Source organism: Glycine max, chromosome 11 (assembly GCF_000004515.6).
Source record: "Glycine max cultivar Williams 82 chromosome 11, Glycine_max_v4.0, whole genome shotgun sequence".
Taxonomy (NCBI): Eukaryota; Viridiplantae; Streptophyta; class Magnoliopsida; order Fabales; family Fabaceae; genus Glycine; species Glycine max.
Genome location: NC_038247.2, coordinates 32692881 through 32709792, shown reverse-complemented (window position 1 = coordinate 32709792; position 16912 = coordinate 32692881). Strand labels below are relative to the sequence as shown.

Here is a 16912-nt window from a genome sequence, read left to right as displayed (position 1 = left end):
GACATGCCACCAAGTACAAGTATTCCCCCTCATGAGAAACTACAAGTAATTACTGACAAAGTTTATACTATTTTCATGCAATATGAAGTATGAAACATGGGCGCCATCAATGCATTAACCATGGAAATTAAAGATTCTAAGTCATCCCCCTCTAGAGATGCTCAAAACTATTTAATCGTTCTATTTTCCCCACTAAGGATATCCAACATGGTCAATGCACCCCCCCATGTACATACACATCACACGTCATCACAATGACATTTTCAACATCAACAACATCTCATCTCAATGTCATTCTCAACATCAATATCATCTCTTCTCAATGACATTATCGATAACAACAACAACATTATCTCATATCAACATAATCATCAATAACAACATCATCTCATATCAACATTATCATAAACACCAACATCGTCTTGTATCAATTATTATCAATATCATCTTCAATAACAACATCATTCTTTATCAACATTATCATAAACATCAACGCCACCTCATATCAATTAATATCATCAATAACAATATCATCAGTAAATCACATTCTACATATACACACATATATAATTCATGCCTGAGATTCACACTTCCCAGGTCTTCAGACAACATAAGTCTAATAAAAACAATAATGTCATTTATCAATAATAGACGTATCGTATCCCATTAGTAAAAAAATATTGTTTTTCTTGAAAACCAGCATGCAACAAAGACATGCATACATTTCCATAGTTAGGTTTCCTGACCCCAACTATGGTATTAAAAACTGTAAATTATAATAAACTTCCCTCACCTATTGTGAGTTCTTTGTCAGTTTCTCTTTGCGCCGCTTAGAGACCTCTCTCGTTCATATTTGTTAGTCCAAATGCAAGGTTTTATATACCAAATTGAAGGAAATTTAGTATAGATTTCAAAAATAAGGTTAATAACAACATTTAGGGGTAATTACCCGTGTCAAAACATAAAGGGCTAGGGTGTTTCAAATTCTACTAAAAGGAGACGTCATTTTGAAATTCCGATCTCGCCAATGTGATCGGGTTTCAGTGAAGGTCACGAAAATAACATCAATTTTATAAAAAAGATAACTTTTATAACGTCTCATTTTCAAGGATTTTTCAAAGGAAGTGTAAAAACACTCTTTTACAGTACCAAAAACACAAGAGATACTAAGAGAAACTCAAACTAATTAGGAGAAATGTTTAGAAGTCAATATTATATCAAAGAAGCTACGAAAGAAAGGATTTGAGGGATTTTTCTCCATCGAATCCTTGAGGTGGATTTTGAGGATTCTGCTCCAATTAAAATGTTCCTTTCGGTGTGGTGGTTTAGCGAAAAGCAACGGCGGCTCGTGGTGGCCACCGGTGGTTGTGGGTGGTGGAGGAGGAGTTTCTAGGGTGGTTTGGATGGAGTTTTGAGAGAGAGAGGCGTGAAATCATGTTTCTCACGCTAAAAAAACGTATTTATAATCTGCAGAACTCGCTTAGCGAGCTCGTCTTGCTAAGCAGGAGTCTACTTTTGGCGCTAAGCGCGACTTTTTGCGCTTAGTGCAATTCCTCTTAGGTTGGGATTTGTGCTGAATGCAACAGTTCTCGCTCAGCACAATTCCTATCGGGTTGAGATTTGCACTGAGCGCGACAGTTCTTGCTCAGCACAATTCCCTCTCGGGTTGGAATTGCGCTTAACGCACTTCTTATGCTAAGAGAGAGGTGAAAAGTTGTTATTTTGAAAATCCCAACGATCAAACCATGGGGAAATGTACTAAGAACTTATAGTTGAAGTCTGGAGATGATCTAACGGTTACTGAATCCAGGATCACGATTTTACTAAAATAGGTTTAGGTGAAATTTGAAATCTCATAATTTCAACTTAGGTCAATAAAATTCCACATAACTCAATATCCATATCAAGCAAATCACACATGATTAATTCACATCATATCTAAACTCATTCAAGTCAATCATATAATCAAATAACACGATAAATACAATCAAACATCAATTTATAATTAGCGATATTTCAGGGTGTTACAAGGTACATGTGATCTTTGAAAAAAACAACACTATCCCTAATAGATGAAAAAAGTACAATTAATAAAGCCTAATTTAATACTATTAAATAAGTGGTTTTGTTAAAAAAAGAAAAAAGAATAGTTTATATTGTACAAGGTAAATGTGAGCAATTCATAATATGGTTTATATTTATACAATTTTTTTTCTATTAATATAAAGTTATTTGTTATTTCATTCATATAGATTAAAATCAACATAATATAAATATTTAATTCAGGAGATAGAGATCCGATTCAAGAAGATTCTAGTTGAGAGTCAAAGGTTTAAACTACACACAAAGGTGGAGCACAATGATGGTTTTGTGCGATCCTCATAGTGGCATTGGGCTGCCTGCACACACTCCGATGTTCAAGTTAGTGCTCATTTTAGTAATGCGAAGAAGAATGAAAATTGGTTAGTTTACATACCAGTTATGAATTCTTTTATACCGTGATTGTGGTGGAAATGTAAGTTATCTAGTTGTCCTTGGGTGGGGTTCAACTGTCATTGCATGGAGCACAAGCTTCTCAATAAGATACTAAACTCGATTTACATGCCTTCTCGATGGAAGCATATCATAGAGGTCAGACACTTAGCACTGGGCCGGGTTTGTATGCTTGTTGGTTATACCTTCTAGAACAATAATTTTTAAAAATATAATAAAATATGAATCATTCGATTATTTTTTTTATTGTTATTCAATTTTGATAAAATTTAACATAATCCATTTTAATAATATGTAGATATAATTTAACGATTGAATTGATAAAAATTATATTTTATATAAAATTATTGAATGGTTCTATAATGATTGTTTAAGTTATAGTGATATCATTTGATCAACTTCTATATGTTTTACGTGAAATACAAGGAAAAAAAAATTGGACAGTTGGGGGTGGTTGTTCTTGTTGAGTTTAGAGCATAAGAGCACGTTCGAAAGGATAATGGCAACTAAATATTTGTCCACAACCACAATGAAATAATATAGTTAAGTATAACATATATTGCTGTCCATGTTACAAGTTACCACTAACATAACACAAACCTCACTTCTAGATTTCTTAATGCAACCTTTCATATGCCCCAACCAAACATTTTTTTACGATAAAAAATTGCTGCTATAATATGATTTCATTCATCTAGGTGAGCAAGCCATTATTCCAATATTTGCGTCTCTAATCTAATGAATGTTTAATATGCCCAATCATGATAGAACCATGCCCCGCGAGAATTGCTCAAGCTCAAATTAAAACTAAGGTAAATAATCATTTTTATTTTTAAATGTGTAATTTGTTGATAAGTGTGTCTCTCAAATATGAAAATATAAAATTTAGTCTCCGAAAATGTAAAAAGTGTGACAAATATATCCAATCGTTAACTTTCGTCCGTCACTGTCAATAAAATAGCTTATATGTCATAAATGAACAAATTTGTCACTCAAATAATTGTCAATGTGATTATGCTTGACTAGATTGGACAAAAATAAGAGGTTTGGACATAAAATTTTTTGTTGGACAAAAATGTTAACATTTCTTTATTAGAGAAAAATGTTAATGATTTTTTAGATCTAAAATGTGAGTACCTTTCATTTGATCAAAATGTCAATAAATTATCATTATTATATAAAAATGTCAATAATTTTTTATTAAACCTAAATAATACATTGACATTTTATAATATAAAATCATATTATATTATAAATAAAAATATATTTTTTTCCTTATAAAATTACCCAATGTTTAAATGTAATCCTAACAAAAAAATTTCATCTATTTTTGGTATCTCTAAAATTATAATATACTTTTTTTTTTTTGCCAAGAGTTTCCCAAAATAAGTGTCTAACGTGTGGTAAAAATTGGACGTGTTTACTTTGTTTTCTCTTTCTTTTCTTCACTGATTCTCTTTCCGGTCAAACGATGTGTGTCCAGAAAAAATAGATGCTCCTCCTATCACGCTTCAGACCTTTTCCCACCCCACCAATACCATGGATATGTCACTAATAACAATGAGACCACCGTGAGGATACCACTCCGATGGTGAGGCATTGATTTGAGGCTACGGAGCACCTTCGCATTCTGGTTCGGATCTCCCTTGACGGCCTCTGCTCGAGGACGTCCATGAGCAGCCGGAGGACATGGCGGCGACGGCGACGCAGGATGTCACGCTCTGCCGGCGCATTCTAGATCTGGATTTGGATCTGGAGACGAAGATAGGAGGCACAAAGGGGTGGTGTTTCGTTGGAGGCGTTCCCTTGGGGTGCCTTAGAGTTAGAGAAAGATGGATAGAGGGCAACTCAAAAACATATTTATAGGTTGATCATTAAAAATGATTATGTTAATAATTATTTTAGTGATAATTTTTTTATGTAAATTATTTTATTAACATTAATATGTAAAATATATTTATCGCATTTTTTTTAATCTTTTTTTAAGATTAAATTTTATATTTTTATTTTTTAGAAACAAATTAATCAGAAAATTAAACAAAATGATTGTTTATCCTTAAAACTAATAATAGTAACCCCGTCTCATGCATACACGAGGGATATACTATCATACATGCATAATTGCGTAGATGCTGATGTATTTTAACTATATCTATCATATGCAAAAGTCAACATAAATTTCTATTATTAATTGCCGACCCCAAAGTTCTCTATGAATTTGGTTCCATTATGTTGACAAGAGCATAATCAAAGGACGGAAAAATATACAGTATAATATATATATATATATATATATATATATATATATATATATATATATATATATATATATATATATATATATATATATATATATATATATATATATATATATATATATATATATATATATATATATATATATATATATATATATAAAATATGCGATTTTTAACGTTTAATTAATTAATGGGTTTCTCGTCAGAAAAAAATAAATGTAATGGGTTTGGTTAGTCAATGGCAATCTACGTGCATTATAAAGTGTTCCACATTCCACAATCGATCGATTTTCAATTTACCAAAAGATCCAAAGAAAAATTAGGATTTTGTTTGCTTCTGCTCTTTCTTATTTAACTATTTTAAAATACAATACACAAAAGAGTTAGAATTATTATTTTTATTTATATTATTTTTTATAATTTCTATTTAAAAAAACAGTATTTTTTTCTCCTTCACGATGAGTAGTATTAAAAATTAATTGAAATACGGATATAATTAAAAAATCTGCAATATTTTAAAATTTCAGAAAATGATTCTTGTCATTAATAAGTCGGTAGTGGCATGTCATGTATCTAATCCTGTCACGCCAGTAACTATTATCAAGTAACATGTATGTAATTCTCTAAAAAAAACAGTAACATGTATGTAATATGTTAAAGACTATTTAGATAAAATTCTTGATACATACTTATATAAAAAAATTAGGAATGTCAAATAAATTAAACTTCTTTCATAAATTAAAAGCAACTTATGCACATCAACTTCAAAGAAAACTAAAAAAGATAATTTCCATAATATTTGAAGGGGCTGGATAAGTTAATTTTAACTTTTGAGAGAAATTTAATTTGATTCATTTTCTTATTTTCTTTTTTCTCTAAGCACTTATGCAAACATTTATTCAACCAAGACCTAGAAGGCCATTGTATGCTACTTCATTAGTAAGTGGTGATATAGATTTTTTTTATATATATAGTATTTTTCTTTTAATTTGTAGATATAATAACTTATATATATGTATATATTTTTTCTTTCTTTCTATGAGAATCAATCTTACTTGAACTATATAAGTAGTATCATTATTGTGAACAATAAATCTCTCTTTTTAAATATTTAGCACAATTATATACACAGTTCTTAAATTTAAGATCATTTATTAAATTTAAATAATTTCGTATTAATTGATTCAATTGCTCACTAGATAAAAAAATATAAAAATGAAACAATAACATTTATAAGCATCAAGACTAACAGCAATTTTCTTAGAGGACTAAACCAAATTTAGTCATATTTATAAAACTAAGAACATATTTTATCTTACAAAAATTCATAATAATTAATATCATCTCAAACTTTAAAAATAACACAAATAGAAATAAGTATTTTATTCCCAAATAGAAAGATAAAAATGGAAGTAAATAATTTTTATAATAGTTAAATTTTCATTTTGTCATTGTAGGTACTTATTAATGACATTTTAATATATATATATATATATATATATATATATATATATATATATATATATATCACTAATAAAAAAATTGAATTTAAGACTTTAATTCATTAAAAATATTTGATTATACTGGAATTTAGTACTCATTAACTATTAAGCTTTACATAGAGAATAAGGAAAAAAAATCTAGGAAGTAAGAAAAGTAAAATACCCGTATATAATTTAATCTTTAATCAACATTTTTTTATTTGGTTTGGTAAACTGTAAGAAAAGTCATTAGTATATATTCCAATACTGATTAATAATTTCCATAAAAATTAAAGAGTTGAAAGAAGCATAGTACTCTTTCTTATTTCTGCACTGGATGTAATTTTAAGAATTGAAACGGTAATTGAAACATAAGAGAAATAACATAAAAATAATGAAAATTTAGGTAAAATAAATTGCAATTCAAATTGTAACATAATAATTTTATAATAAAGTTATTAAAAAATAACATTAGATGAAAATTGTAAGAAAACAAGAATTTACCTTACCACAAACATGACTATGTTAAACCGAATTTATGAATAAAGCTGAAGTCATGGTAAAGAATGTGTTTTGAGGTAACAATTAAAAATGCACAATTGCACATGGTATTTTCACGTCCAATCAGTAAATAAATATAAAAATTACATAACATAGATTTGTGGTTTGAATCCATAGAAATACAGTGATTTAAGTGTAGGGGTGCGTGGTTTTAATTTATTGAATAACCTCTCATCCGGAATTCTCATAAGTAGAGAATGAAGCTTCCAATTCCCATCCTTAAATTAATATTCTTGTACTATAATGATAATAATATTTGAATAAAGTCTTTTTTAATAATCATCATAATAAAAAAAACAAACATAATCTTAAAATATATAATTTTTACAAATAATAAATAATTAATATGTATTTATTCATAATAATATTTTTCTTTAGTATCTTTAAAAATTATTTCAATTAAACCTACCATTCATTTACCGCTTAGTCTATAATTAATTAATTATTTATTTATTTATTTATTAATCTCTAATAAGTCACATCTTTTTCACATGATATATATTAAATTTTACACACTAATACTTGAGACCTAGGTTAAATATGAAGTTAACCTAATCATTAATTAGATCATGATTATAAATTTCGATAAATTTAATTCAAGCTAAACTCAAGATTCATGAATCTGCGTATCAACGTAGTAACATTACATAACGTGTATCCGCAAAAAAAAAATAAAAATAAAATTACACTACGTATAACGAGTAAAATTAAACTTCCTACAACAATTAGCAGATAATAGTAGGTAAGAGGAAAGAAGGAACAGCATTAACTTTCACGTGGATTTCACAACTAAAACCTTTTAGTTTCATTGCCCATCATTAATAATTTCAATTTTTAAATATTTTTGAGTCCATTACCCGAACAACTCATATTTAAAAATAATAAATGCTAATATTTTTATTTTATTTTTAGATATATATATATATATATATTATTGAAATAGGTATAATCACTATAAACAATAAATTTTTTTCTAAAATTATTCTAAGCATCTGCAAATTTAATACTCGAACCTCAAATCTTTAATTAATTTTCTATGACAATTGATCCAAACTTTTGATGGCTAATAATGCTAATATAACCTTTTTTTTATTTTATACCTTTTGTTTTAATTTTTAAAAATGTTACCTCAGGTACATGTGCAAGCACGGATACATGTTTCACCTAACACATATACAACGCGGGGTGAGAAGCGTTGTTCAAATCCAGTCACAAAGAGACACCCCCGAAATCCGTGGGTGAGGGTATCAATGTCCCCGAAGTGAAAACATAGTAAAAAAAAAAAAAAACGAAAGAGAAAAATGAACAACTTGTGTGCGTTAAGGTTTTAGCGGTGGTGTGTTTGTGTGTGTTATATGTCTTCAAGTGTCGTGCATGCATTTTATGCATCTGTTGCTTTGCATGCACACACACTCTCTCTTTCCTCTCTCTCTCTTTCTCTCTCATCACTTTCTCTCTCTACAGACACACACGCCTCGTTTTCTCTCTCTAAAACCCCAGGTCAAATTTCCATTGCCTTACGCTGATTTGAGTGATTTCTCTCTGTTTTTCTTCGTTGCTTTGCTTCTCTTCTTCTTCAGCTAAGTGCTAATGTAAGATGCGTGTGGTTCTTGAGATTTGAGGTGATAGATTTGATAGCTAGCACTGCAAAGTTGGGTTCTCTTTCGTTCATGTGAACGACCCATTTGTTGTTTTTCATTTGGGGTGAGATAAAGGTTGGTTTTTTGGTTCTGGGGTTTTGTTTTTTTACTACCCTTTGGTTTTTCCCCTTTGTGAATCTTGAAACTTTGTGCATGGGTATGTATGGACTCTGGGTAATTTTAGTGTGTGATAGGTCTAAATTTTTTGTTGTTGTGGTTTTTGGTTTAGGGTTTTTGATTTTGATTTGGGTTTTGGATTGTGTGTATTTGGCAGTGGAATTTTGCAATTTGGATTAATGGGTTCCGACATTTGCGTTGTGAATGGTTCGTGCACTCACGAATGGAGAAAGGGGTGGCCTCTGCGATCTGGTGGATTCGCTCAACTATGCTGCAAGTGCGGGTAAATTTGAGTCCTTTTGCTTTAAATTTCGTCGATTCGTTTGTTTTGGGGGGATTGGATGTTGCAAAGGGTAGTTTTGGGGATTATGATTTTGGGACACGTTCATATTGATTCTGTTTTCAAAATCAGAGATCTTTTTGGGTTTTGATTTTGATGTAATTAATCTCGTGGGGGGTTCCAATTGTAATTTTAAGGTTTGGTCTTATTTTTATTTTCCCTTCCCGTGATTTTCTGGTTTTAAGTGTGTGTGTAATATTAAGGAACAAGTGGCATTGGCGTGAATAAGAATAGCATTAAGTGCCCAATTCAGAGGATAATAATATTTATATTTATAGTACGTAAAACTATTTACTAATTCTATGACCATATGAAATTGTTGTTGATTGAGGGCGAGGATCAATGTAGCTAGATTGGGAAATATTTATAGAGAATGACTTGGCTAGGGTGTTCTGGTCACAAGGATTGTGAAATGAGAATTCTTAATTGTTATAGTAAAAAATAAATTATATATTTTTTAATTTTTATTTCATAATATAATTTTGTTGACCAATGTTTTGGCCTATTTCTGTGATGCTAGATTTATGGAGGAGTGGAAGGGTGACATCCTTGACCGGTTGTAAGTGGCATAATGTTGTAATTTAGATATGCTAATGTGGCAAATATCTTGTTTTTCTCCTTAATGTAATTGCAATAAAGGCTTGATTGATTCATTCTCAATATTTTATTATAGTTCTACTATTCTAGCCTAGGTTTTAAATTGTGGCTGTGGTTTTGTTGCAATCCTTGACATTGCTGGAAATTGCAAGTAAATGTGGCTGATGCAGCCACAATACGGTTGTGGTGAACCCCAAAACGTTGACATTGCGTCCAAATTGTGGCCACAGACCGTTTTTAAAACCACGATTCTAGCATAACTCTTTAAGTTGGTAATCCTGGTCGTAGGTGTTATTGTTTACGATAAAAAAACATTTATTTTATCCCTCATAATGATGAGGATTTTTTGATTCGTGTGATGTACTTATACTTATGTATATATATCTAACTGACTCTATTTAGTGTAAGTTTTAGTAAATGTTTCTTACACTTATATTTTTTATGGTATAATTTCATAAAATTCTAGCTAGCTGCTGCAGTTTTGATGCCATGTTTCTTGCTTCTCATGTGAAGTACCTTTTCTCTCTTTAATGATGCATCCTGCTCCTTGACAGAGTTGAGTGTAAATGGTAATCGATAATTTGAAAATCAGATTTTCCTATGATTATTGATTAATAAGTTGTGTCCTTATTTTTTTTAAATGCTTATATTTTGTTTAAAAAAAAAATATTTTCCTATGATTATTGATCAACTCCACACTTTTCTCTGCAAAGTGCACCTTCCACTTTTGACTAAGGATATTTTTCCTATAAAAATTTCACCAACTTAAATCAATCTTAGGTTTAGTTTTCTTATTGAAGTTTTCTCTAGGTGATGTGATATTTTTTTCTCTCTGCTCATTTCTTCCCTCTGTTATACCTTTTGGCAACCTTGCCAGTTGCCGTGCATTTTGATTAGTAATAATTCATTTATTGATTCTTTATATTTACCACTTGGAAATCCTTAACATGTCTTCCACATGCTTTAGATCTGCCTACGAGAATTCAGTTTTCTGTAATAAATTCCACCGCCAACAAACTGGTTGGAGGGAGTGTAACTTTTGCAACAAGGTAAAGTGATAATTTATTTTAATATAAATTCTATTTTAGGTATTCTCTTTCTCTCCTTTGGTCATCGAAGTCAATTTGATTTGGTTTGGCAGCCTATCCACAGTGGATGCATAGTATCTAGATCTTTGTTCGGGTATCTTGACTTTGGTGGCATAGGTTGTGTCAGCTGTGTAAATACTACCCAACTTAGTATGGTAAGTTTAATCTGGATATTTTCCAGCTTAAATTTTGGTTTCACCTAGTAATTATTTATTGTTATTATCTGTTTAATGGAATAGGTTTTACATTGTCTCATTTGTTGCTAAATCTTGTTTCTGGAATCTCACTTTTTAATCATTGTTGTCTAAATTTTCATTACATCATCGAATGGAATATTGGTATCTAGTATTAGTTTTTTGTGAGTTGTGGCTGTTTGTTATAGAAGACGCAGAGATGATAATGTCAATAGTCCAATATTAGTGATATACTATTGTCTCTTAGAATATGTAATTAAAATGGTTGCCTGCTACTTAAATGTGTAGCTTTTTGGTTTTTTGTATTATGTTTTTATGTGGCTTTTAAATGTATGGGATGGATATCTATTCACAAGCGGTGGCATTACTTCAGCAATGATTGATTAATTGTGCTTTCTCTGTTATTGTACAAGTATCCATATGTCTGACACCGTACTTTTGGCTCATCATCTGTATGGAGTGCATGATATGCTTCTGATATGAAAGATTCCTATATGAAAATGATCATTAGAAAGACCTCAATCTTTGGGTATAGAATATTTTTCTAATTTTGTTCAGCATATTGTTGCTGCTTGCTTGTTGGTTCTTTTTAGTGATCCTGTGCCTTGGTATTCTATTAGTGCAGTTATTTGACACATGTAGTTGGCTAGAATTTAGAAGACGGTTGACTTAGGTGTACTTTTTTATTATTCTCTGACAAGGTTTCATGGGTTCCTTTGGTGTTTTTCTGCAGATGAGGAATACTGAAAATCCAAATGTGTCAGTTTCGTCAATAAAAAATAATGCGAGTGATCGGCATTCTGCTCATTTTGATGGCAGACTGCTTGTGGGTGGTGTTGATGAAGGAAAACTTATGCAATTCTGCAAAATTATTGAAGCTAGTGAATCCAGCCACTGGAATCATGCTCAAAGTGATGGCATAATTGCACATCATGGGCAAAACAACCAAGAAGCCAAGTGTTCATTCAGGGAAGGGGACATTGGATTTTCAAATGTGAGGAAACCATCCGTTCAGTCATTGACATTTGCTACGTTAGAAAATAATAGGTCAACATGGGAGATTAAAAACATGCATGAATCAAATGCACAGCCATCTTTCAGTATGTATCTGGGAAATGCATCAGGGAACGACTCCGTCCCACCTTCTGCTGGAGAGGCTGTAGAAGGAAGACTCGAGGGAAAAACATCTCCTCCCTTTCAAAGATCTCGCCCTATATGTCCTAAACCATTGAAGAGTGGGCTTACCATGAATGTGGAGACAGATAAAGGTGCAATTTCTCAATCACGTGTTGCTCGGCCACCTGCAGATGGCAGGGGCAAGAATCAGTTACTTCCCCGATATTGGCCGAGGATTACTGATCAAGAGCTGGAGCGATTGGCTGGAGAGTATCCTTTATATTTTTTTTTGGGTTGTCTTGAACATATATAATTGACTCTGATTGTATAAAGTTGGTTTATCAGTAGTTTCCCTTAATGTGTGATAACAGTTTGAAATCCACTGTAGTGCCATTATTTGAGAAGGTGTTGAGTGCCAGTGACGCAGGTCGAATTGGCCGTCTTGTTCTCCCAAAAGCCTGTGCTGAGGTATTTTTTGGAGTTTGATTTTCTTTGAATTTGTAATAAAATCTCTTCACCATGTAATTGCTGAACATCATACAAACTGGCATGTGAATTGCAGGCATATTTTCCTCCTATTTCACAATCTGAAGGTGTTCCTTTGCGAATGCAAGATGTGAAGGGGAATGAGTGGACATTTCAGTTCAGATTTTGGCCTAATAACAACAGCAGGATGTATGTATTGGAGGGTGTGACCCCTTGCATACAGGCCATGCAATTATGTGCTGGTGATACTGGTATGAATCAAGTTAGGGAAAAAACCTTGCACATACCTATTGCATTGCAATTTTGAACTTGAATTTTTATTTATATCAAATTTTATATGAAATGTGTGTTTTTGTAGTAATATATCATTTTATATTTTCTATTATCCCAAAAAAAACATCTTGTAGCTTTTTTTTTTTCTTTTTAATTTGTAATCGTAGTTACATATAACCCTTAGATGGGGCTAGTTGTGTGTTACAAATATTATTCCAATGATCTTTTCAAGACAAATAGAAGAATTCATGCCTTTTAGAATTGATATCTTGACATAATTTATTGGTTACTATGTAGGGTCAAACTTCAGATATTCTTTGAGGCTAATATGTCTTGCAAATCTGAAGCTACTATTCTTTTATATGATGCTTTTATGCAGTAACATTTAGTCGGATAGATCCTGGAGGCAAACTAGTTATGGGTTTCAGAAAAGCATCAAATTCTACAGATACACAGGTTGTGATACAATTTCCATTTTACCATGTGTGGCCTCTTCTTTGAATAATACATCTTTATTATTATTATTATTTCTGTTGGTGAATATGATAAATGGCTATTGTTTAAACAGGATGCCTCCACATCTGCACAATCTAATTCAGCAAAGGGAACCATCTCTTCTGGTACTGAGAATCTGCCATCAGGAAGTAATCATGCCAATCTTCTCCATTCATTGACAGGGAATGTTGAAACTCACTTAAATGGACATACAGAACATCTGCACTTGGGTACTGGAACTGCTGGATTGCTTAAAACTGAAAATAATGAGATGACAAACAGCAGTTCACCACAACAACAAATTTCGGTTTTAGAGAAGAAGAGGACTCGCAATATTGGGCCTAAAAGTAAGAGGTTGCTAATTGATAATGAAGATGCCATGGAGTTGAAACTTACATGGGAAGAAGCACAAGATTTGCTTCGTCCTCCTCCTAGTGTCAAGCCAAACATTGTCACAATTGAGGACCAAGTATTCGAAGAATATGATGTAAGTGAAACTGTATCAATTCAGTCCATATTTATATTTGGTAGGTTAGCTATTATGAGGTTAATTGGAATGATGTAGTTTGGAGAATCTTGTTCAACTTTCTTTGCCCTGGCTAATCTATGTCATGTATATGCTTCATTTCATTTAGGAACCCCCTGTTTTTGGAAAGAGAACTATATTCAGTGCCTGTTCATCTGGGTAAGAATCCAATTTTTTTGCTTATTTGGCATTGTATTTCGTACAGTAGGATGTCTTAACTGGTTACTACTTGTTTATCACTTGGAGTTAGTCTTTACTGTGAATTTGTTCATCCAGCTGATAAGTTTGGTATTTTCCTGGATGGCTTAATTACTATTTTGATCCTCTAATTTATTTTTAAAGTTCAATTTAATCCTTTTATTATAAAAGGCTCAATTATGTCCTCAAATTTTTAAAAGTGTTTCTATTAGGTCCTTTTATTTTAGAAGTTTCAATTAGGTCCCTTATTTTATAAAATGGGTTCGTCCTATTTAAAATCAAATTTGATATATTTTATTTTGGAGTAGATGGAAGAAAAATGGGACCAAATTGAACCAGATTTAAAAATTAGAGAACCTAATTGAACTTTTTAGTAATAAGAGGATCAAATTGAACTTAAAAAAGAAATTAGAAAACCAAAATAGTAATTAAGCCTTTCCTGGATCCATGTCTGCCGATGCAAGAATTTTATATCATAATCAGGCATTAGATCTTAGTTATTCTCCACAAGAGCATTTGGACTTGTCATATTGATGTTAGCAAATTTTCAACTTGTTATCCAGGGGGAAGGAACAATGGGCTCAGTGTGATGATTGCTCTAAATGGCGAAAGCTGCCCGTTGATGCTCTTCTTCCTCCCAAGTGGACATGTTCTGAAAATGTTTGGGATTCAAGCAGGTGCTCCAATGTTATTTTAAGACCACTTCTTTATATGAGATAGTGATAAAATAATTTACAATTCTTATTGTGGGCATTCTTTTTTAAGGTGTTCATGCTCTGTGCCGGAGGAGTTAAGTTCAAAGGAATTAGAAAATCTTCTGAAAACCAACAAAGGTGTGATCTTGATATCCGTGTTTTGTATAAACTCTGTGTCTGTCATGTTTGGGATATGGCTGAGGTTGATGTTGCTGTACAATTGATTGAATTTAAAAAATGTATGACGTGTCTATGCAAGCTCTGCATTCATAACATCATCTGGATGTGTTGAATGATGTTAGCATTGATATAATCCTACCCCCGGTGGCCCTTTACATAAAATTCAAAGAGTGCATTTTTTTCATTTTAATTATAAAAAACATGACTCATTTTTAGATGTATTAATTGCCAATTTCCTTTTATATCTTTGATTTATTGGGAAGTCTATTAATGTGATATTCACTCATTTCCCATGCAAGTGGATGCATTCATTAGCCCATTAACAATACAAGCCGCATTCATTGGTGATAAAGATCATCTCGAATTATGACTAGTTCATTAAATATAACCACTACTTAAACTGTTTTAATATTATTATATTTTTGAAATAAATTTAAATTTATGACTTTACTAATTAAAATTAACTAAATATATTTTTATTGGCCTTGATGAGTTAGTTATTTGTTTTATATAAAGAACCGGAGGTAATTCTTATCAAATTCTATTCTTAGATTCCATTTGTGGTTTTACATATTAGTTGCTAGGCTTTTATAACCTTGTCTGTTTTGGGTGAAGTCTTTCATGTTTCACACCATGTTTGTAGTGGCTACTTTGGTGGTGGAAATCTCAATTGCTATTTATACTGCAGTTTTATTTCCAAAACCAAAATGAGTTCTTTGCTGTCACTCTGTTCCTTCCCTTTGATCTAGCTGATTGGACTATGACTGTTGTATTCTATTTTTCTTGGATGGTTAACATAATAATTCCTGAATCTTTCTGCTATGCTTAATGCTTCACAGATTTTAAAAAGCGGCGAATTGCAGAAAGCAGCAAGTCAATCCAAGAACACGAGGCTTCTGGCCTGGATGCCCTTGCCAGTGCAGCTGTCCTTGGAGAAAATCTTGTTGACACTGCCGAGTCATCAGCTGGAGCCACCACCAAACATCCTAGACACCGTCCCGGCTGCTCTTGCATCGTATGTATTCAGCCACCAAGTGGAAAGGGGAGGCATAAGCCAACCTGTACGTGCAACGTGTGCATGACCGTGAAGCGCCGGTTCAAAACCCTCATGCTAAGGAAGAAGAAACGGCAATCTGAACGCGAAGCAGATACTGCCCAAAAAGACCAAACTCTCCTGAAAGATGAGCCGGATACCAACGGAGCACCGAGGGACGATACAAGTCGGTTGGAGAAAGAGGTGGGACTAAACAAAAGTCAACATCAGGTGGGTGAGTCCAGTACTGGACAGATCGATCTGAATTCTCATCCCAACCGCGAAGACATGCAAGTGGAAACCACAGGACTTAACATGTCTAGTCATCTTGAACCAGCAACAAACCATACAGTAGGAGAATTTATGGACAAAAATGACCTAAGAAGAAGCTTCAATAATGAAGTGCAGACTGGTCAGAATTCTTCTTTGCACACTCCTCCTCAATCTAGTGGAGAAGGTCAGAGATACTTCTCTGATGGAAGATGCTTTGCATCCATTGTGTGGAACCAGGAAAGAAAGGATGAGGTACATAGTCAACCCAATCAGAGTCAAAACAATCTTTCTTAACAATTTAGTTATTTATTTTAATATTCAAACCTTTTTTTGTTTCTTTACTGGAATTTTTTATGATATTTCTCCTTACTTGCACTCGCAAAAGTATATATTTTTCCTTCTTTTTCAAAGGGGTGGTCAAAGATAGTTCGTTCTCATAAAAAAAATAATGTAATTTTTTGTATCGTTTGTCTTTGAAGTTTTTATTTATTTATTTTTATTTTTCATGGAAGTGGGTCGTGCACATTTCTTTCTTTGACAATGTATTTGTTTGTCGGTTATATGAATGAAACATAGGAAAAAGTTTACATTTTGCTTGGTGTATGTTGAGTGAGGAGTGAAGATTATACATCAGTAACGGTACAGTTTAGTTGTAGTAACATGTAATTTCTTATAATTATAATAGTAAATTACACCGATTCTCTCGAGGTTTGTTTTTATTATACTTATATCCTTAGGTTTTTTAACTCTACTGAAAACCCCATAATTTTTGGGTTTTTGTTACATCGACTCCCCCTCTTTAAGTGTAAAAGTTTTGTACCAACCCCTCTTAGGGACCTCTAAGGGGACTCAAAATAATGTAAAAAAA

At 32.1% G+C, this 16912-nt stretch overlaps 1 protein-coding gene and 1 pseudogene across 3 annotated transcripts; both read left to right on the top strand.

The window, feature by feature from the left end:
• The window catches only part of LOC100789325 (uncharacterized), a 120020-nt pseudogene that overhangs the window by 61339 nt on the left and 41769 nt on the right, over positions 1–16912 (top strand).
• Positions 8105–16507, top strand: LOC100789848 (B3 domain-containing transcription repressor VAL1). Of its 3 annotated transcripts, none has more exons than XM_014764164.3 (14): positions 8105–8293; positions 8708–8833; positions 9411–9449; positions 10455–10536; positions 10629–10730; positions 11503–12155; positions 12257–12353; positions 12448–12622; positions 13024–13100; positions 13213–13626; positions 13775–13824; positions 14427–14540; positions 14629–14696; positions 15578–16507. In XM_014764164.3, the coding sequence occupies exons 2-14, from the start codon at positions 8730–8732 to the stop codon at positions 16336–16338; spliced, it is 2736 nt and encodes a 911-aa protein (XP_014619650.1). In that variant the 5' UTR covers positions 8105–8293; positions 8708–8729; the 3' UTR covers positions 16339–16507. The 3 variants fall into 3 exon arrangements, with proteins under 3 accessions (XP_014619650.1, XP_006591264.2, XP_014619648.1); XM_006591201.4 differs by having other exon boundaries at positions 8106–8508; XM_014764162.3 differs by lacking the exon at positions 8105–8293 and adding an exon at positions 8570–8590.